Raw genomic sequence first — 21,696 nt, forward strand, 5'->3', positions numbered from 1 at the left:
TGTGTCTGTCTCCCTTGAGACAGGTGAGTGTGCTGCGTGTGAAGCTGAATGTCACACTGGCAGCCTCTCCAAGAGGTCTCCAGCTGCCAGACAGGTGACGGCTGCTAGGAGTGCCATCCTGCGTATGGGCCGAGTGCGCGGGCAGTGAGCTCTGATTGCGGGTTGTGGGGTATTGTGGTGTGGTGGCCGCAGGCATAGCAGGGCTGCTGGTGGTGTGGGACTGATAGGGAGAGGGTGTGTGTGTGTGTGTGTGTGTGTGCGCGCGCGCGCGCGCGCGCAAAGCTCAAGGCCAATCTTGGGGGAACAGCGGGGAAGGGAGTCAGGGCGCCTCTACGCCATCGCTTAGAACCCTAGAGCTTAGCCCCTAGCAGTCGGCTTCGGGTGAGGCCTTGGGAGGGGAAGTTTTCTCAAGACCCCTTCTCGCCCCCGGGATCGGCTTGTGGCTTCTGCAGACCGGACAGAGGTAGAGATCCCGGCCCGAAGGCCGAGTGACAGAGATTCAGAGATGAAGGACGCTGGCCTTTTCCACAGACTCACCGACGGTGGGACCCCAGCGACCTAGGCCTACAGCGGCTCTGCAGCACCGGCGGGGCGGGCTGGGGGCGGGAGCGGAGCGTGATTGGCAGCCACTGGGGCCATTTGGGAGCGCGTGGGCCCGCATTGGGCGCCCGGGAAACGCCGTTTAAAACTCCAGGCCCGGCCACAGCGCGCGTAGATGGCAGCGGCGGCGGCGGCACCCGCCGGGAAGACCAGGTGCGAGCGGGCGGGGCTGGCAGGGCCGAACCGGGAGGGGCGCCGGGGCGGGGAAGTAGGGGGACCGCCTCCCCCCCGTGGTCCTGCAGTCCCATGCCAGCTAGAAGGATCGAAAGTTTGCTTGGGGCCAGGGACTTGGAGACAGACAGACAGACTGCGCAGGAACAGAGGAAGAGGAGGGGAAGGCCAGATGGACAGAGTCAGGGAGAGACAGAGGGAACAACATCCAGGGCGAAAAACGGAGTAAGAGAGAGCAAACAACTCAGAGCCAGAAAGAGCGCAGAACTCGAAATTCCGAGGCAGAAAGAGAGGAGAGTGAGCCGTGGGCAGAAACGCGCTGAGGCAGAGACGGAAGCCTCTGCCCGCGGAGACGCAGGCACCCGCAGAGAACGCTTCGGATCCGTCACGGTTTTGCCTCATTTGGAAGATATTACTTCGCCCCCGAAAAAAAATAAATACAAAAAAGGTTTGGATATTAAGCGGAGACAAATCCTTCTCAGTTTGGAGGGGGTGGGGAGGAGGTGGCCGGGGTAATGCGGAACAGATGCGGCCTCGGGCGTCGCAGAGCCCCGGGCTGGGGCTGGGTAGGAGGCGCCGCCCGCCGCTCAGGTCCCCACCCGGGAGCGCAGGGGCCGCCCATGCCTCTCCAGCTTCTGCATCCATAACGCCCAGCGAGCCCCGTAGTGCCCAGGGCATCGCCCGGGATTCGGCTCTAGTCCTGCTTGCGCGACTCCCGCTCAAACTCTGTTGCGGCTCACGAGTGCGCCTTTTCTCTTGATTTGCGATTCTGCTCGAATTCTCCTGTTGGGGGTGGTTCCGCTCGCTGCCGTCCTCAGTCTTCGTAAACGCCGGCTCAGGCTAAGGCCCCCCAGGTGGGTGTTTGGGGCTCAGCGGGCGTAGTTCCCTGGAATTCGTTTTGCGTCCGGCGGCCTCGGCTGGCCTGGGTCGGGAAGCTCTGGTGGGGACCCGCAGGCTGGGGGACCAGCCCTGGAGCCAGCCTCGCGGTGCACTGGTGGAGCGGCCGAGGGGCTGCGGGGACTGCCGGAGTGTCAAGTCTCTGGGTCTCCCATCCGGGTGTCCGTGACCGCTCCTGGACCGGAACAGGCGGTGTCGCGGACACCGCCCGCTGAACTTTCTCGCTTGTCACAAGTTCCCAGACCCTGCGCAAGGGCCGCGGACGCCCTGGTGGTGAGCACAGGGGGCCTGAGCAGAACTTCTCCAAATTCCCCCGGAATCTGGAGCCTGAACTTTTCCTGGATTCCAGTGTGTGTGTATATGTGTGGGGGATCCTCAGTGTTGTGATTTGACGGATGAGGGAGTCCGGATTGGGGGTGGCAGGAGGCCGGAATCCGCGGCCTTTTTGCCCTCTTTCCGTGCTTGGAATACCCCCCGCAGGGAACCCGTGGAGCCGATTCCGCCCGGGGTACGAGATGGTCTTTTTCGTTTTAGAAAAGTCTGGGGCCTTGGGCTGGCAGAGCGGGTGCTGGTTTCCTGGGGCGCCTCGGGTTTCAGAACTAGGGGAGAGAAGAGGGCTCCACTGACTCGATGGTCCTTGCCAGACAGGCTGTTCCCATCGCAGAGATTGTTTCCGCCGCAGTCGCAAAAACTACGGGTTTCCATTTCGCCGCTGCGACAGCCGGTGGCCGGTGACGCTTCCCCTCACTCGAGCTCGGGATCCTGTACGCTGTAGGCGGGTTGCCGGGCAGGCGTCTTCCTAGAAGTCCTGTGGCCTATCAGTTTTAGGTGGGGTGGAGTGAGTTGTTTTCAGTTTTTTGGGATTCGCTTTTCACTTCTCGCCTTTGCCGGTCGTCCCCCAATGAGGAAGGCACTCTGAACTAAGGATCGGTGAATTTAATGCCTACTTCCCCTTTCTGCGAACCAACTGTGCTAATGTGTGTGTAGGCAGTCGGAAAAAAAAAATCGAATTTGCTGCCTAGTGAGAACAAATTATCCGGATAATTGGCTCAAATTCCTCTCTTTCGAGGCCGGGCTAGACACTCTTTGGACAAGATCAGGAAATCGCGACTCAGGAGGGAGGTAAACACCTTCCCCTAACCCCGCAGACCTTAGCGGCCGGACTTCTGCAAGGACGCGAGAACCTGGCTGCGGCCTCACAGACCCTCCGTAGAAATCCGAACAGAAGAGCTGAGCTGCAGAGGAGAGGAAACCCGCCCCGGGCGAAGGCGACCGCGAAGGCGAGCACTTCGGCTTCGGGATGGGCTCGGCCTGATGGTGGGCTGGCAGGTCAGCTTCGAAGGCCTTGGGTGAGTGTCTGGGGGCAGAGGGTGTTCCCTGAACACCTGTAACTGCCACTGTCACATGTAGGGTCCCGTGTGGCCACGAAATTGGAGCTGTTTCTCTGCTCTGATACAAACATATCTTGTACTGGGGACCCCTTCCACACACACTCACATACTGCCTAGCGGTACTTGAGCAGAAAACAAAATTTCTAGAGGACGAGGGGCTGACAGTTCTCTGGCCAGGTCAGACCCGGAATGGATGATGCTCCTCGGACCTCTGACAGCCGATAGGGTTTGGCAATTGGAAAACCCAAACCTCGTGTAGGTTTTGGGGGCAACGGGAGAGAAACCGATCCAAGGGCAGAGCCCCATCTCTGACCTAATCCTGAACACAGACACACATTTTCAGGCAGTCCAGATTGATGGACCCTGGGACATAGATACACACACTGACCACCACACAGTTGGATGCACGGGTTAGTCACCTGGACTGGACTATGGGTAGCTCACTCAAGCACACCCAGGTGAGAAGTACATACACATAGGGGCACACAGGCTGGACATAAACTCACAAAGCCGTCTGACAGACAGTTATATACCCACAGGTTAAATGCACACGTGGACACTCACGGGTATCACATGGAGACACCCATCAAGGGCAAAGGCCAACAGCCCCACCTCTCAAACTGGCCCAGTGCAGCCAGAAAGGCCCTGGAGTGTACGACTCCGGCCTGTCCTCTACGCTCCCATTCCCCCTGCTCTCTCCAGGCCTCGCCGCTCACTTCCCCTGCCGGGCTTCTGGTCCTCCAGGAGCCAGCCCCCACCTCCCCCACTTTCCCATTCCTCTCCCCGCTCCTCCGCCCCCTCCCCACGGTCCCGCTCGGCCGCCCCGCGGTGCCCATGTAAATGACAGCAATAAATATCTAATCAAGGCCCCGGGCGACGCCGCCGCCCGCCAAAGCCCATTACAGAGCGGGAGGGTGAGGTAAGGAGGGGTGCTGGGGGAACTCGTGAGCTTCCAGCGGAACGCGTGGTCGGGTCTGGACGTTCGCCCAGCGCTGAGCACCCCTCACCTCTGACCTTGAGAAATCAATGCGCGTCCCTGCGCCTCAGTTTTCTCTTTGGTAAGAAGGGTACTTACTTAGCTGGGCCCTCCATTATCCTGTCTGGCCCTCCCGCCATCCAGCAGTCCTCTCTTTCTGTTTAGTCACCAGTCCGTTCTTCGGACAACTTATTTGATTCGGTCTCAGTGCTGCTGAATGGGCGAGTGTCCCAGCTCGCACAGAACCCGGATCCCAGCTCTCGCCCCAACTCTTCTTCGGACTTGAGCTGGGTTTCTGGCAGCGGCAAAGGACAGAGTGCTTTGGATCCGCAGTCGCCAGGCCGGAGCACATTTCCCAGATCAAGTCACTCTTTTCGGCCAGTCTACCGCCGCTGCGGGCGCTGCTTCAGTGTACCCCAATGTCACCGGAGCCCACTGGGTCTCGCGTCCCTTTCTAATCGCCTGCCCTTTTCACCACGGTTTGTTCGGAGAGGTAGCGGCGCCCTATATCTATTTGTCGGCTCGCAGGGCAGGAACCTGGCTCCCTGAGCCGGCACGACACACCCCTCCCCGAGTTCCTCCAGGCGACCGAGGCCAGCACCTGTGCAGGGAGCGGCTGCGCAGGGACTCCGCAGTCTGTGTTTCCCGGCTCGGTCTGGGTCTGGACGAGCCTGGAGTGGCCCAGCTCGTCCCCGCGGGACTCCCCAGCCACGGAGAACCAGGAGAGCGAGGCGGCCTCCTCCAGGCCAGTGAGAGGCAAGGAACATGCAGGTGGCCCACCCTGTCCCCTGCTCCACCCCGGCTCCGTCCAAGTCTCCTCGGTCTTCGTCTGTGGCGCTCTAGCTGCCTCTATAGTGGAAAGGAAGCAGAGAATCAAACAATTATCCCGACAATTCTTACTTCCAGGGCTGTGGTCAGGCTTCCCCCGTGCCAGGCTGCCCTCAAGACCCGAAACTGTACGGCTATAGAGAAAAAACAACAAAAACTAACTTTCTCTTCTCTCTCCCTGCTGCATTTCGCTGCCTGAAAAAACAAACAAACAAACAAAAAAACCCGAAACAACTCCTGCCCCCTGATTTCTTTGCACCACCCCAAATGAAAGACCTCGGAAAACCTGAGGACGTAGGCGGGAGGGGCCTCCCTCAGTCTCGGCCCATTAGCCTGCGGGGGGCTAATTACCCCAATTAGCGGCTGATTTATAATTAATGGCTCGGACCGAGGGATAATTGGATGTTAATGGATAACAGTTTGTGTAGGGAACTAAGCGCCCGGGCTTCTCTGGAGGGCCGCAGGGGCAGGGTATGTCCCGAGGCCCACCCGGGACCCTGGCCCTCTCCCTGTCATGTCCCTCCTTCTACCCCTGTCCTTCATCCCGGAGCCAAGAGGGAAGGTGAGAATCTCCTTTGAGGAATTGAGCTCTAGGTGCTCAGAGTCCAGTACCGCATCTGATTTGACCTTTGCAAAGCTACACACTCTGAAGCCCACCTGTCTGAAGTCCTTGGCTCCAACTCCAGGATCACTTCTAGGGCCCTCAGTTGAGCTTGAGGGAGAATGCCAGAGATTCTGGATGGCTATCCCTACCCACGTGGATAAGACAGTGTGTGGTGAATGGTAGCAACGTGGAGGGCATGGTGCCTGTATCAAATGCAGCTTGGGGATGAGGCATGACCTAGGTGAAAGCAGTGGGCATGGCTTGGTTGGCGTGAAACAAGGCTCAGTCTGTTGCAAGGAAGGTCAGGGCTGCAGCTATGGCCAGGAGGTGGCTTGGCTTTACGTGGGGACGTGGAGTCTCCTCTGCCAGGATAGGGCAGGGCAGGCCATAGGGTGAGGAGGAGAATGGCTCACTCAGTTCTAGGCTCTGCTGCCATTTGCACATGTCCCAGAGCTGATCTCCCCTCATCCAGGGCATCTGACCATCTGCATTTCCCCTAGAATCTGAGCCCTGGAGCTGGAACTCATTACGCTACCTGAGAGTTCATTGCCTGACAGGGTCCATTGCTCTATCTTTACTTGTGGAATGAATGTCTAATGTTCCCTGTGCTGGGTACTAAGTACTGGCTCCAGAGCAAGACCCTGCCCTGTGCAAGGTGAGGTTAGTTGAGCACTGAATTCACACTTTGGAAGTAGACTCCCTGGATTTCATCTTGGCTAAGCTGCTTAGCTGTGTGGCTTTGGGCAAGTGACTTTACCTCTCTGGGTCTCAACTGTCTTATCAATCAAATGGGAATCACGAGATTGTTGTCAGGATTAAATGAAATGCTGCCTGTCAGATCTCTATCAGGATGGCTGGCAAAAACAGTTGTTATTATATCTCGAGTGAGGGGCAGGCAAATTGTCAACTATGATTTAGTGAGGTAATGCTATGGTAAGAGTTCAAAAATGTCACATGACCTTGCCTGTGGTAACAGGGGAGCTTTCCTGGAGAAGGGGGTGCCTAAGCCTAGTATGAGGGATCAGGAGTTCTCCAGGTAATGCTGGTGGAGGGACAGTGTTCCCAGAGGAGGAGGTAGGAACATGGTGACTTTGGAGAGCTGTGTCTCAGTGGTGGGTGGGAAGGTGTTGGTGCAGTGGGTTAGGAATGAGCAGGAGGGGAGGAAGTGGAGATGACGAATTTGGAAATGCCTTTCAAGAAATTTGGATTTGAAGGGACCAGAGATAACTGACCTAAGAGATGGGTTTATTTGTTTTAAATGGAGAAGATGGAAACGAGTTTAAATGTGCACTGTTGGAGCATTGGGGCAGACAGAGGTTTGCAACCTGAGAGAATGAGGATCTGAGGGAAGTGAACGTGCCCCAACCTCCCCAACTCTTACCCAGAAGTAAACGATGCTACATTTTCTACCATTAGCCCTTATATGTTTCTCTAGAATGTGTCCTTGGGTATTTCCCTGTGGCTTTGCTGGCCACATTGAATCATTGAATTGTTGGTGCTCTGACCCAACCCCTGGTGGTGGTGGTGGTGGGGCATGGCTGGGAGAAATCTGGTCCCTTGCGATGTGAGGAAGAGGTTGGTTCCTGGGCTTTCTGCACCTTTGAGAGCCTGATACTGACAGTGGAGTTTCAGGAGCTTGGAGGGTTCAACAGGGACCTGAGAATGGATTTGGGACTCTTGGAGCACCTGTAAAATAAACAGCATCTGAGAGGATGCAGGGATATCCTCATCTCCAGCCCATCCCCAGACCTTGTGCCTGCAGGGTAGGGCAGGGTAGGGCAGGGGTCTGGGTATCCCCTTACATCATATGCTTCCATTGCTAATTCATGGCAACTCAAGACTAAGGACCGACATGGGAATAGGGGTACTTATTGGGATGAGAGCTTAGCTTTCCCAATTTCCAAACAGCCACGGGCACCTCATTTTCCTTGAGCCTCAATTTCTCATCTGTAAAGTGGAAATAATAATGCTACCTCCCTCATAGAGTTGGGATAAGAAATTAATGAGGTTACTATAGTTGAGTATCTGGCATGTACCAGGCATAGGCTTCTCTTAAAATCTTGGACCTACTAGCCCAGAGCTGGAAGAATTCTAGATCGTCATATTCAGTCACTCCCCCCAACACACACACTTACACACATGTGTGTGCACACACATGCACACCCACAAAGGAATCTTTCCTCCTCAGCCTCCCTCAGATGGCTGGCCGGTCCTGAGTCAAATACCCTGCTCACGGCAAAGCTTTCTCTCCCTCTTGGAGCAGTCATTCGGTCAATGTCAGCAGAAGTCAGAGATGATAGGACCCTAGCTAAGGTCACATAGCAACCTGAGCTATGGGCTGGGGCAAGAGCTCTGGGCTGGTGCTTCTTGGTTCATTTATTTATGTTCTTCTGTTGAGCCAAAGTCCTTTTGGTCTCCAAATTGCTAGGTAGGAGGGACAGCCTTTTCTCTCAGAGGGTCACTGGGGAATGTCCAGGGCTGAAGGAGGAGCAGCATTTCTCAGGAAAGGAAGTCCATGGCAACAATTTACCTTTCAATGCCTCCCGCTGCCTTTGATACCCAGGTTTACTCCTCACCAGGGTCTAGCTTTTGGCCACATTCTGGACATAAATATCAGAAAGATTCTCAGCGACCCAGAGTTCCTGTCCTGCGTCTACCACCTACTCACTATGGGACTTTGGGCAGGTAACTTTACCTCCCTGCGTCTCAGTTTTTACGTTCGTATAATGGGGCTAATAATTCCTACCTAGTAGGGTTGTGTTGAGTGGGTAGAAGAGGGCTTGGCTCATGGTAAACGTTCAGTGAAAGGCAGCTGTCATTGTTAATGAGATCATGTGTCTTACCATGCTTGGGACAGGGGAGGCAAGTTGCTCAGAGAATCTTGGTTCTTTCCTCTCCTGCTTTTCTTGCTTTCCCTTAAACAAAGTTGTTTTGCCTTGTTCCGCACTATGTGTGGGAATGAGAACAGGAGAATGAAAAGTTCAGAAAAAGAGGAAAGAGGTGAGAGATGTGGTGTAGGCCTGTGGGGTGGCTGAGCCCAGTGTGACCAAAGGAAGGGTCCACTTTCCTTTTAATCAAAGATGCCTTGCATGTGGTTTCCTAGCAGTGCTGCTGTTAATTTATAAAAAATGCCCCCTAATAAAATTCTGCTTGATTCTTCGATTGGCTGGGCATTAGGCCGCAGCCAGCAGCGACGCGGGGACATAACGGATGCATTTGCAGATTTGGAAAATTAAAGCCATCTATATGGCGCCTGTGGCGGGAGATCCGCCGATCTGCTTGCTTAATGAAATATAAAGATTCTTTTAACCAATGTAAGCACAATTCGACAGCTTGTGAAACGCGGCCGCGCCATGATGGATGGCTCTCCTGGCTTGCCAGGAATTGCGGGGCGGCACCTTTTAAATATATAATTGATTCTGTTTGGAGTGTGCAGTGGGCTGAGCCCACGCAGGGCCCGGCCTGAGGCCAGGAGTGCAGGGCCCTGTTTAGAGGCTCCCGCAGGCCCTGCAGGTCTCCAGCCTGGGTGGCTCTTGGCCTCCCTATAGGGCTCATAGCACTCAGAACTGAATGTGGATGGGGCTGCAGCTTCTAGGCTTGGCTGAGAATCCCAGGGACAGGTCTGGACTGCCCCTATTTCTAAGAAAGGGCCCACTGGGCAGGATTCACCCCAAACCCTGGCTTATAGTTCTGGGGACAGAGGAGGTTGTGAGACAGGGTCTCTGAGTGTTCATTCTGCTCGGAGGACCATACTGGTCTGTGGTGGACCTGCTTCCCTCACCATCTCTTAGTCTGCGGTTCTTTCTCATCCATTTGACGTTTATTATTTACTAAGCACTGGCTGTGTACCAGGCTCTGTGCTAGGTGTTGCAGAAATAAAAAAATGGAAAAGAAAAATTTATTTTTGTGTTGATGGGTCTTTCTATCTCGCTGCATCAGCTCCATGTCCTTGCTTTTCTTTTTTTTTCTTTGTATTTCTCTCTTGTTTTCTTTCAGACTCTGTTAAGGGCCAGATGACTTCTGAGGGTACCATTTAGTGTATGTTCCTCTGATGTCTCTGTCTCTGTCTCTCTCTGTCTCTCTGTCTCTCTCTCTCTCTCTCTCTCACACACACACACACCCACCCACAGAGATAAATAACTACAGATACCTGCACACACTACTGCTGTGTGGTTGATTGTAGTCAGACTGAATGCAGACATAGCCACACATAAACAATGAGATGTGCTACAGACAGGTGACTGTGTGTTAGGTATGACATGTGTACAGCTCAGATGGTAAGCAGCTTCTACCAACAAGGGCCCCTCTGTCCCTCCTACCTAGCAATTTGGAGACCAAAAGTACTTGGGCCTCTGATGTCTACCAGGTGTGGGGAGGAGTGTGAGGCTGGGGAGAGGAGAGCTGAGCTGGGAGGATTTGGGCTTACAGGCAGCCTCATCTCACAACACACGTACACACATACACATGCGTGCATGCATGAGTGTACACACCAGGGGAAATGTGCTTTTTCTTTGCTGTTGTCCTCTTGCCTTGGGTCAAATCAGAGTTGTTAGAATGAAACATGCTTTAGTAAGAGCCTGAGTGACTGGGGTTAGGAAACACTAGCTAGTGGGAAGAACCTCACCTGTGGAAACCTGTTCCACCACTTCCTAGTGGCAGCACGGCCTTTAAGAAATTATCCAGTCTTTCTCATCTTCCATTTCCGCATCTGTAAGATGGGGATAATAACAGTCCCTACCTCCTGGGGCACTGGGAGGAATGAAGGAGATGTCTGATCTATTTGAGGCACTTAAAAAATAGTTGTTGTTATTAATTCATCTGATCCTTATCTCCTGGGCCTACCTCTGTGCCAGATCCTGTGATTTGGGCTGGGGTGAGGAGTACAGAAATGCATGAGATACATTTTCTACCCTCAAGGAGCTCTGTGCATTGGGGGAGAAAGAAGTGTCATCACACTCCTCTAATTCAGGTAATGGAATTAAGAAAATCTATGGAAGGTGCTTGTGCGGTGAGCTAGGCTCGGAGAGTATGTTCAGTAAATGGTAGCTTTTAGTTTTGTTGTTGTCATCATCATTTCTGTGACCTGAGCTTAGCTATCTGAAGCCTAGAGAGGGGAAAGATGCCTTCTTAGGGACGAGTTGGGGGAGGCCCCATTTCCCAGGAGATATCAGTTGAACTCGTCCTTGGTAGAGAGGGAGGGGTTGGTCAGGTTAAGGGGGAGGGCCAGGAATGGTGTTTCGAGTGGGGGGCCTAGCAGGAGCAATGGGCACAGATGTGACAAAAAGAAGTGGCAGGTAATCTGGTATTAACAGGTTCAGGGGAAGGGGAGAGCATCAAGCTGGAGGGGTGGACAGAGGCCAGACTGGGAAGGTCTTAGAGACCTTTAGAGGGCCAGTGGGCTGAGGGAGTTACGGGGCTACGAGAGGTACCTCTCCCGGCTTCAGTTAATAAAGACTTGTCGTGCATCAAAAACTGTGGGATCAGCAATAATTAAGTCAATTAAAATGTCACCACATTAACAGCAGAGAGCTTTAAAGCAACAAAGCCCCAGAGTTTGGTGGGGGAGGGGCATTCCAGCCCAGTAGGGTGGGGGGAGGGGATGGGTCAAATTACTTCTAAACTCTGTTCCCTCTTTCTCACCTGGAGCTCTTGACATGTTCTGGAGCCTGGCTCCATCCCCACATCCATTGGAATACATGAATAACCTTCCCTATCCCCACCCTCAATAAAAGAAAGAACGAATATAAATGTGAAAATCACCTGTAATCCCAGCTGCTCTCTCCCAGAGATAACCTCTGTTAACGTAGTCTGTATAACCTTCCAGACTATTTTTTCTATGCATTTTTATACATACATTACAAAAATGGGATCACATCATGCATACTGTTACCTATTTCTTCCACTCAACAACGTATTGTGAGCATCAGCACATACAGATACACATCATTATTTTAAACTGTGGCGCCATATTCCATTTCGGGCACAACTGTCCCCTCATCTGCTGAACTAATCCTCTCTACATGGACAGTGAGGTTTCCAATTGTCTGCCATCATACGCAGAGCTGTGATAAATATTCCTAAAAACACATCTCTGCATACTTGAAGGATAAATTTCTGGAAATGGAATTGTTGAGTCAAATGATGCTCTCTCTAAAGGCTTTTGATGCAGGGACTAGAGGTTTTTTGTCAGCAAGGTAGAAGGACCATTTCTCACTCCCCTAGATAACTCTGGGTGATAATTTTCCTTTATATTTGCTAATCTGATTGTTGAAAAATTTGTTTCTATTTTTATTTCTTTTGTTACAAGTAAGGCTGAGCTTTTTGTGATGTCAGATGGCTATGTTTCTTCCTTAATAAGCTGTCTCTCCATTTACGTAGCCATCTGTTATTAAGGTGACCATCTTTTTGTTCCTATACAAGAGCTCTTTACTTGTTATGGATAATCTCTTTTATTTTTATCTATGCTATTATTTTTTAATCAATTTTGCTATGTCATTAATATGGTAAATGTTTTTTCCAGGTTTATCGTTTATAGTATATTCTATCATACAATCTTTAAATGCATTATGTCTCCATGTCTTTCATTCTTTTCTCTTAGATCTCTGCCTTTGGGGTCAGGTTTACGGTGCATAGAGTGGGCTTCCATAAGTAAATGTTTTGGTAGATGTTATGTGTGAGTGTTAATGCAGAAATCTATAAATCCAGGCCTCAGCTCCCAACTTGTGTATCCAATCGCCAATTCAACATTCTTACTTGGAAGTTGGATTTATATTTCACACTTACCGCGTCCCCTCAAAACCTCGATTTCCAGTCCCCCCTCGTAGACCCACTTCTCCCTTAATGCTCCTGATTCAGGAAATGACCCATCTTCACTCAGTTGCTCAGGCCAAAAGCTTAAGTCATCCTTTTTCCCTCCTTTGCCTCACATCTTATAACTAACCTACCAGCAATCATGTCGATTCTGCCTGCAAAATATGTCCTGAATTTGACCACCTCTTACTATCTTCACCCCTAACACCCTACAGGCACCTTCCACAGGCACCTCGTTGCTGGCCTGAATTTCTGCAGTTGGCCTTGTCTCTCTGTTTTCCTTGTTGACCCTCTGTAGTCGGTTTTTCATACAAGCAGCCAAAGTGAGACGTTAACAGCAAATCATATCATGTTACTTTCTATGTAGGACCCTCCAGGAGATTCCATCACACTTAGGATAAAATTCAAACTCCTTACAATGTGCCATGCGCCCTCCAGAATCTGTCTCCCTCCTCTCCTTCCAGACTCTCTCTTCCACTCGCTCCCTCCCTCTCTGTGCTCCAGCTCCCTGGTTTTCTTGCTGTTCTACACATATAGTGAGCTTGTTCATGCCTCAGGGCCTTTGTCCTTGCTGTTCCTTCTGCCTAGAAAGCTTTTCCCCCAGAGCTTCGCATGGCTTACTTCAAATATCAGAGCCCTTTCCTGACCACACGTTCTAAAATAACCTTGCCTCTTCCTCTTGTTATTCTCCTCCTCTGCTTTATTTTTCTTCAGAGCACTTATTCCTGTCTGACATTATTACATATATTTACTTGTTGTTATATAGCCCTCTTCCCCTGGTATGTAAATTCCACCAAGGCAGGGACTTTGTTTGATACTTAGTAGTTGAGTGCTTAATAAATATTTGTTGAGTATGAGTAACATGTGAATATGTGTGATTGTAATGTTTGTGTGTAGGAATATCTGCTGCATGGATAGATATTTATGAGAATGTCTGTGTGGAACTGTAGAAATAATGACATGGAATTTGTGACTATTGCTGAGTTTGTGTGTGAATGCCTTGCCAAGAATATCTGTATATGTGCGTTTGTATATGAAACGTGTGTGCTTGTCTGAGTGTGTGTGAGTGCAGGTGCTGTGGCTGTTTGGTTGTGTATAGCTGTGTCTATTTCAGTGAGGTTGGGGAGCTGGGGCACCTGGGCACATTCTTCCTCTTATCAAACAGACCTGCTATTGCCCCAAACTTCCCTCCCCTCACCCCCAATACCCAGGAAACAGGAAACATCTGTGTGTCTTTGGGAGTCTGTATACATTGGACCATATTCCAAAAATGACATTCAGGCCAACACAAGATGGGTGCTCAGACAGTGACCGTGAGGGTCCAGAGGAGACTCGGGGCTGATGGGACCTTGGCAGCATCCTGCTGATCTGAGCCATCTCAGTAGGAGGAATGCGTTCTCTAATGAATTGGCCACAGACGAATGAGGCTAAAGCTAGGTGAGGTGGGGCAGGCCCCGGATTGGCTGTGTGGCCTTGACATGTTACTGCTATTTCTCTAAGCCTCAGTGGACTCATCTGTGATTGGGGTTCATTGCTCTCGGCAGCTTGCTTCTTGAGAATATGATCAGAATAGAGGGAGGTAATGGTAGTGAATATATAATAGTCACAACAGTAGTGTTCTTATGTCTGTGTAGCTCATTAGGGTTTTAATCCACAATCTCATCAGAATGAATGTCTCAATATCCCCAAACCAGCTCTGGGTTTGGCCCCATGTGGGCCTCAATGGATGTTTGTTGAATAAATAATAAGTGTGCTAGTGAATCAATGAATGTACAAATGAGTAAGTGCCTGGACAACCAAAAGAAGAGATGACAGCATAGAGCAGTAAATGGACTGATAAATCACGATGGCTCACACTTTTGAGCACACTGTGCACCAGGCTCATTGTAAAGGCTTCTCTTAATCCTTGCAATAACCCCATGAGATAAGTACTATTTCTAGCCCCTTTTTGCAAATGGAAAAAACAGGGTCAGAGAAGTTAAGCAACTTGTCCCAAACCACAAAGCTAAGTGGCTGCGTTGAGATTCCAGTCCAGGCAGTCTGACTCCAGAGCCCAGAGTATTAAACCTGACATAAGCCCTGCTGAGTGAACCAATGAATGAGTGGGTAAATGAAGAAATAAATGTAGGAGCTCTCCCACTCTTAGTCGTGGGCAAGAAGACAGAAGCTCTTGGGGGTGAGGTGGGCATCCAGGATCTCGGCTAGGGGTGGCATCTCCTCCAGGGTAGTGAGTGACACCCTTCCTCATTGGCCTCTCTATCTTCCTTGTCTGCAGGCGAATGCCACGATGCAGCACTACGGGGTAAATGGCTACTCGCTCCACGCCATGAACTCGCTCAGCGCCATGTACAACCTGCACCAGCAGGCGGCCCAGCAGGCCCAGCACGCCCCTGACTACCGGCCGTCTGTGCATGCACTTACGCTGGCTGAGCGCCTGGCTGGTAAGGGCTGTGGGGACAGGACCTTGAGGACAGGACTATGAAGGTTGAGGATGGTGGAGTGGTCTAGGGGAGGAGGCTCTGGAAGACAAAGGAGGGAGGGAGCAATGGGAAAGTTTCCTCTGGGAGGTTTGTTCTGGAAGACCCAGGTCACTTAGCATCACAGAGAGATGTCAATTCAAAATCTAGATGTGACTCTCTGAGCACCCCTTGTTGCCAGCACTGTGCTGGGCTCTGGAGCTGCCTTATGCCTCCAAATTCTTTTAACAACCCTGCGAGGGAGGGATTCATTAGCCTGTCTCACAGCTGAAGAGGGTGAAGTAGGATCATAAGGGACTAGCTTAGAATTTTACAGCTAAGAAGTAGCTGGAGTGTCCAGGGGAGGATAGTTCAGGCACAGGGAGTCTATTAACAATGAGAGCTCTCTTGTTTCAAAAACCTATGGTGTGCCAGGCACTGTGTGAGGCTCTCTCTTTCTCTCTCTCTCTCTCTCTCTCTCTCTCTCTCTGCATCAAATCATTCAACCTCGATAAGGAGAGGTTATTATCTCTATTTTATGGACAAGGAAACTGAGGCATAGAGTGGTTAAATCTAGGCAGGGGTGGGATCAGGGATTGGAACATGACATTATCGCTAAAAATATTACAGGGTCGTCCATCCATCTCTCTTCTCTGAGCCTCAGTTTCCTCCTTTATAATAAACAGGGGACACTGACAGTGATCACCCTTAGGATAGGTGGGAAGTTATTTGAGCTAACGTATGCAAAGTATTCAGCAGAGACTGGTAGGTGCTCGGAGGTTATTATTACCCAAGTCCCAAGGTAATGCCCATGAAGGAGCTGCAGCCTGGTCCCCTGGTTCGACTGATTATTGCACTGCTCTGACAGCCTCTCAGTGGGCATGGGAAAGGTTTGATAGTATAGGTAAGGAGTGTGATTTTCTGTCTCCATCCTGTCTCCATCCTGTCTCAGGCCAAGCCTTGAGCAGCTGGTGACTCCTCGTGGGCCCATCCTATGCCAGGAGGTCCTCAGAGGACTTCAGGGTATCCCCAAAGAGACCAGGTGCCCACAGATCTATAAGAGGGCATAGCAAGAGGAATGTAGCTAAGATCAAATGGTAGGGCAGCTCAGAGCAGCATGATCAATTGGTGTAGTCAGGGAAGACTTCCTGGAAGTCATGGAACAGGGGCCAGGCCTTAAAAGGGCAAAGAGTAGGGCCTAGCATGAGCATAGGCACAGAGATGGGATGGGATATGAGGACTCGGCCTGAGGAGATGTGCTGGCTTCGAAGGGAGGGTGGGGGAAGCACTCCCATTCCTTTAGACTCTGTCAGGCCTCTGGGCAGGGCTCAGTGGTTACAACTGAGCTCCTGGTCACCTTCTGCAAATTGGTGTGGGGGCATTAGTCTCCAAAGTAGAAATGTGGGTGCAGTCCTGCCTTGGTTATGGCTATTCTCTGGTTTAAAATGAATTCCCTGAGCCTATCAGCTCCTGACTGTGTGCCAGAACCCAGAAAGGAGAAGTCAGGGACAGAGGCTCACCTCTATTGGTTGGGGCAGAAGAACTGGAGTATTCAGCCCTACTCCCAATTCTCTACTTCTGAAGCAAGAAGTACATGAGCTCCAGATGGGCATTTGTATAGAAGCCTCACCTTCCAGCAGGAGGTTTAGCTAATGGTACAGACAGCCTGGCCTCCCAGGCTGCAACCACCCTCCTCTTGTAGTCCTTGGAGCCAGCAACAGGATACTGAGGTGTTGCTCCCCCAACCAGGGTTTGGCTGACTGAGACAGGTCCCCATTCCCTCCCTTGCTCCAGAGTGATCAGCATGAGCATGAGGCTGAGTTGGGGCTGGGATTAGCACCAGTTTGTGAGGGGTCCAGAGCTGCCTCTTTAAGCTGAAAAAGAAACAGCTCAAGGTCTGAGGCTCCTAGAAACCCCGTTGCCTCCTTCTTCTGCTCCAGTGTGGAGGATGATTCCCCAGTCCCTGGAGTGCTGGGGAAGGATTCCAGCAGCCTTATGTGGAAGCTGACCCAACTTGGGTTCCCTTCAGCACAGGCAGTCCAGGATCCACTTGTGGGTGATGGGAGGCAGGGAGAGAGGTTATTGTTTATCCTCCAGGAACCAGTCAAGCTGAAGGGCTGGAGAATAGATACCAACCCTAGGCAGACCTCTATCCTGGGTGGTTTTCGTGTTACCAGCATGAAGCAGGACTGTGGAATCACTGGCCCACGAGCCCTGTCTCTGCGCTCTGTTAGAACCTGGTCTCTGTCCTTCCCTCCTTGAGGAAGCGGCCAGAAGGGTCAAGACTGGATGTAACAAGCTTTTCCTGTGCTCTCAGGGCCCTGTCAGAGGCCAGGCTTTCTGCAGATGAGACATAAGAGCAGGATCCTCAAGTCTGGCCATCAGAAACTCATTGGCGAACCCGGATGATGAGATTCTTACCTAGAAGACATAGAGTCAAGTGCCAGGAAATTCTGTCTACCTAGCAGACCTCTCCCAACTAGACTTTGCAGATAAATCCTAACTTGCAGCCTGACCTCTCATGGTCCGGGGCCGGAATCTAAGGGTCGTAGGATGTTAGGACCTTTGTGACACAGATTTACAGATTATTAGCATTATGTCGTCTCAGAATATTATACCCATAGTACCCTAGGACTTTAAAGACCTCAGGGCAATGCCCACCCATCTCCCCACCTCCCCCGCAAACCAAATAAGGAAGACCCCCCACCCCAATCACATTCCTGATGGTCATTCATGGAGATGAGTTAGACCTCTGTGATCCTGATAGTGAATGATAAGGGTGGCACAGTCTTAAAAACCTAGCCCTACGTAGAGGGGATGGGTGACTTCCAAGGGGAAAGGGTCAGGGTCCAACTCTGGTTGGAGCCTGGGTGTCTGAAATGGGTCAGAGAAGTATAAGGTTCAACTATTTCCCATAATTAAATGGGCCCCCTCTCCTTGCCCTCCAACGGCTGTACATTTCAAGACATCATCTTGGAGGCCCGTTATGGCTCTCAGCACCGCAAACAGCGTCGCAGCCGTACAGCGTTCACTGCTCAGCAGCTCGAGGCCTTAGAAAAGACCTTCCAGAAGACTCACTACCCGGATGTGGTGATGCGTGAGAGGCTGGCCATGTGCACCAATCTGCCTGAGGCTCGGGTGCAGGTAGGACCCGACCCGCTCCTTGTTAACAAGACCTTGTGGATAAGCACCAGCCCATCAGTCTGGCTTCCCTCTGTGCAGGAGCCAGCAGTTCAGCCCTCAGTGCCAAAGTGTAACCGCTGTCTCCATGAACGCCTTTGGTGACAGGAAGGGAGTTTTGGAAGGGATTGAGGGTATGTACCCTAGAGGGGCAAGGGCAGTGTTATCATGCACATCCCCTCCCAGAGCTCCCAGCTCCACAGCTCCACTTCTTCCCTGCCCCCTCCTACTGCTCCTCTCACTGTCCCCAGGTGTGGTTCAAGAACCGTAGGGCCAAGTTCCGGAAGAAGCAACGCAGCCTGCAGAAAGAGCAGCTCCAGAAGCAGAAGGAGGCTGAGGGCTCCCACGGGGAAGGCAAGACGGAGGCCCCAACCCCAGACAGCCATCTGGAGACTGACCAGCCTCCCAGCCTGCCCAGCGGTGACCCCCCTGCTGAGATGCACCTGAGCCTGTCTGAGCAGTCAGCCAGTGAGTCAGCCCCTGAGGACCAGCCTGACCGGGAGGAGGACTCCCGGGCAGGGGCCGAGGAACCCAAAACTGAGAAGAGCCCTGGGGCTGAGAGCAAGGGGCTGGGCTGCAAGAGGGGCAGCCCCAAGGCAGGTGAGGCTGGGCAAGTTCTGCGGGTGGGCGGGGGGCCCACCCCAGGGAGAATAGCCAGGTCCGGCCTGACAAGGGCCTGGGTGTGCAAGGTGGGCAGAGCAGGGGGTAGAGTGAATCTTTAACATGTGGTGCTTGGGCGTGACCCATTAGAAAGGACTTGGCCATAGCGAGCCAGTGCCAGGTGGTCACCCTTTAGATGCTGAAACCTAGGAAGGTCTTGGGGGTTCTGGGGAAAGGAGCTGGGTGGCAAGGGAGGGATGCTTGGGGGAGCTCAGGGCAAAAGCTATTTATCAATCATTATAGAAATATTCCAGTATTTTAATAACTAGAATAGACATACTTGTGCATACTGAGTGAATACCATATTGATACCAGAGATTCCCACATGCAGTAGAGACTCAGAGCTTTGCTTTTGAAGGAACAGAGCTCTGACACGAGGCATATCTCAGATACAAAACCTGAGCCCAAGCAGGGAGGGAAGGGCTGGGAGCTGACTGCTGGAGGAGGATGGAAGCCACAGATAGGAGAGGGGAAGAGGAGCTGACCACCCTTGCAAAGTTGACTCCCCAAGAAGTCAGACGTGGGGCCCTGAGTCCCTCCCTCCCAGAATTCTGAGGGACGCTTCAGGCATCCCTGACATGGGTAGATATGGTTTCAGCCAAAGCCTGTCTTATCTGCAGCACTAGTGGGGTGAGAAGGCTGAGGGAGCCCCTCCTGGCAGACCAATGGCCTTGTCCTGAGTCTTTGGTTCTCTGCTTGCAGATTCTCCAGGCAGCCTAGCCCTCGCTCCTGCAGCCTCTGGGAGCAGCCTCCTGGGCCCCTCCCACTCCTACTCGTCATCCCCGCTGAGCCTCTTCCGTCTGCAGGAGCAGTTCCGCCAGCACATGGCAGCCACTAACAACCTGGTACACTACTCATCCTTTGAAGTGGGGGGTCCAGCCCCTGCTGCTGCTGTGCCCTACCTGGGTGTCAACATGGCCCCGCTGGGCTCACTGCACTGCCAGTCCTACTACCAATCCTTGTCAGCAGCCGCAGCTGCCCACCAGGGCGTGTGGGGGTCCCCACTGCTGCCTGCACCCCCGGCAGGCCTGGCACCTGCCTCAGCTACCCTGAACAGTAAAACCACAAGCATCGAGAACCTGCGGCTTCGGGCCAAGCAGCATGCGGCCTCCCTGGGACTCGATACTCTGCCCAACTGACTGCTGGTCTCCAACCCAGCTAGGGGTCTTGGGTGCCCCCCACCTGGCCCCATGGTTATTCCCAGTGATTCTCAAGGAATTCACTGAATGAGCCCAGAGATCTGGGGCTTGGAATCCGGCTTCCTGTCCCCCCTCCCCCAGAGCCCCAGCCCTAGGTGAAGCTCGCATTTACATACCCTCTGCATGGCCCTGCTTGGATCCCATGGAGGCTAATGGGAGGAGGTGAGAGGCTGGGGTACCCCCAGCTTTCCTGGGAGAGTGAGAAGCTCTCACTGGCTAGATCCCCACCTCAGTGTCTCGTCCTCCCTTCCCTCCCCCGCCCATCCCTTCTTCCCCCTAGTAAGTCGCTGTGTGGAATGTGAGATATAAATATAAATATATAAAGCTATATTTTCAGGCACCTGCCTGCCCCAGGGCCCCTGCCTGCTCTGTCTCTTCTCCGCTGTTGCCCTTGCCTCCACCCACAGCTCCTGCATCTCATTCTGGCTTTCCTTTCTCTCTCCGTCTCTCTCCTTCTTCCCTGACCTCTTCTTCCTGCCTCTGTCCCGTTCCTTACAGCCTTTCCCCCTCGCCTTTGTCTTCCCCATTCCGGATCTTGCCCCATGGCTCTTGTTGCCTTCCTCACTTTCTTTCTTTGGTACTGGCTGTGTTGGTGTCATCAGTTCCCAAGCTATGTTTCTTTTGGGGTTGTGACTTTTTAGCTTTAGTAATGTTGCTTCTTCCTATTCCTCTCCTACTTCTTCCCCACCTGCCTGTCTCCGCCCTGCACTGGCACCCTCTCTAGGCAGCCATTCCTTTCCATGCCCATTAGAGGTGATCAGACCCTAGCTGGAGACCCTGTAGCCACTAGAGCTGCAGGTAGGAGGTGGCACTGGTCCCTAGAAGGGGTAGTGAGTCATGTTCTCTTCTCTCTTTTCTCAGCTTTGAGACTCCATTCCTAAGATTGAGGAAGCGGGGAGTGAAGGCAGGAGTCAGGCTGGGGCAGGCAGTAGAATGGCAGCCTCCCTGCCTGTAAGAACGCCAGGACAGAAGCCTGCTGCCCGGCTCATCCAGGACTGCCCACAGGGCTCTAGACCTCCTTTTGGTGAGACTTCTCTGGTTGGAGAAAGGCAGCAGGGGGAGGGGTGCTCTCAGAGAGAGGTGATACTCCTCTGCCACACCCTGGCCTCCAGCTTCAGCAGCTAGTGTCCATTGCAGGGGTGCGCTTGAGCCAGGAATGAAGGTTGAACTCTAGGTCCTGATCACAGTGAGTGCAAACCATGCAGCAGTGTATAGTCTCAAGTTCTTGTTGACATCCTGCCCCCGAGCTGATTGCTGAAGGTAAGGGCTGCGGTCCAGCTCGTCCCTGGCACAGAAGAGTATGTTCCTGTTTATGACTGGGAACCCAGTTCAGCAAACTCTCTTTCAAAGAGAAGTGACCTTGAGCCATCCCATAGCCTCTCTGGGCCTGTGTCCCCATCTGGCTAAGATGGCTTGTGCTGTCCTATCCAGCTCTAATGTTCTGCATGTCTGTGCTCAGATGTTTTTAGTTAAACTCATAACAATGACAAAATGGCTGTCGAAAACACAATATATGAAGTAGAAAATTACTATTGCCTTACTGTGAAGCAACGGGTATTGCATACACAAGGCTCTCTGTGGGCATGGCCACAGTCTCCGGGCCTCAGTTTCCCAATAAGTATAATGGGTTCCTTCTAGTTGAGACAATCTGGATTTGATACTGCTTTTCTTGAGTTCCAATGCAAGTCTCTGTTGTCACCCCATCTCCATGCCTTCACGTGGTCTCAGAGGTTCACAGTAGGAGGAGGGGGCTGGCTTGCACAGATTCTGAGCCATGATCACCAAACCTGTATGCCTCACCACTGAACTGTCCACCTCCTGCTTACAGAAGCTGCATCTGAAATTCTTAAGGCTTGTCTCCTTTTCCATTGGGAAGAGGAGGGGGCCTTTTGGTGTCTCATTAGGATTGGTTTGCAGAACAGTT

The 21,696-nt window shown here is 52.2% G+C and overlaps 1 protein-coding gene across 2 annotated transcripts; it reads left to right on the plus strand.

The window, feature by feature from the left end:
* The first annotated feature begins 14,555 nt into the window (after positions 1-14,555).
* On the plus strand, positions 14,556-19,712 carry DMBX1 (diencephalon/mesencephalon homeobox 1). 2 transcript variants are annotated; one of them, XM_039883127.1, is made up of 4 exons: positions 14,556-14,718; positions 17,699-17,877; positions 18,165-18,513; positions 19,276-19,712. In XM_039883127.1, the coding sequence occupies exons 1-4, from the start codon at positions 14,565-14,567 to the stop codon at positions 19,710-19,712; spliced, it is 1,119 nt and encodes a 372-aa protein (XP_039739061.1). In that variant the 5' UTR covers positions 14,556-14,564. The 2 variants fall into 2 exon arrangements, with proteins under 2 accessions (XP_039739061.1, XP_039739053.1); XM_039883119.1 differs by having other exon boundaries at positions 14,565-14,716; positions 17,682-17,877.
* Positions 19,713-21,696: the final 1,984 nt, after the last annotated feature.

This window comes from Pteropus medius, unplaced genomic scaffold (genome assembly GCF_902729225.1).
Source record: "Pteropus medius unplaced genomic scaffold, Ma_sr-lr_union100, whole genome shotgun sequence".
NCBI lineage: Eukaryota > Metazoa > Chordata > Mammalia > Chiroptera > Pteropodidae > Pteropus > Pteropus medius.

Coding starts and splice junctions, on each gene's coding strand:
- DMBX1 (XM_039883119.1), top strand. CDS start 14,565: ATGCAGCACTACGGGGTAAATGGCTACTCGCTCCACGCCATGAACTCG. Junction 14,717..17,681: donor ACGCTGGCTGAGCGCCTGGC/TGGTAAGGGCTG, acceptor CTTGCCCTCCAA/CGGCTGTACATTTCAAGACA. Junction 18,514..19,275: donor GAGGGGCAGCCCCAAGGCAG/GTGAGGCTGGGC, acceptor CTCTGCTTGCAG/ATTCTCCAGGCAGCCTAGCC.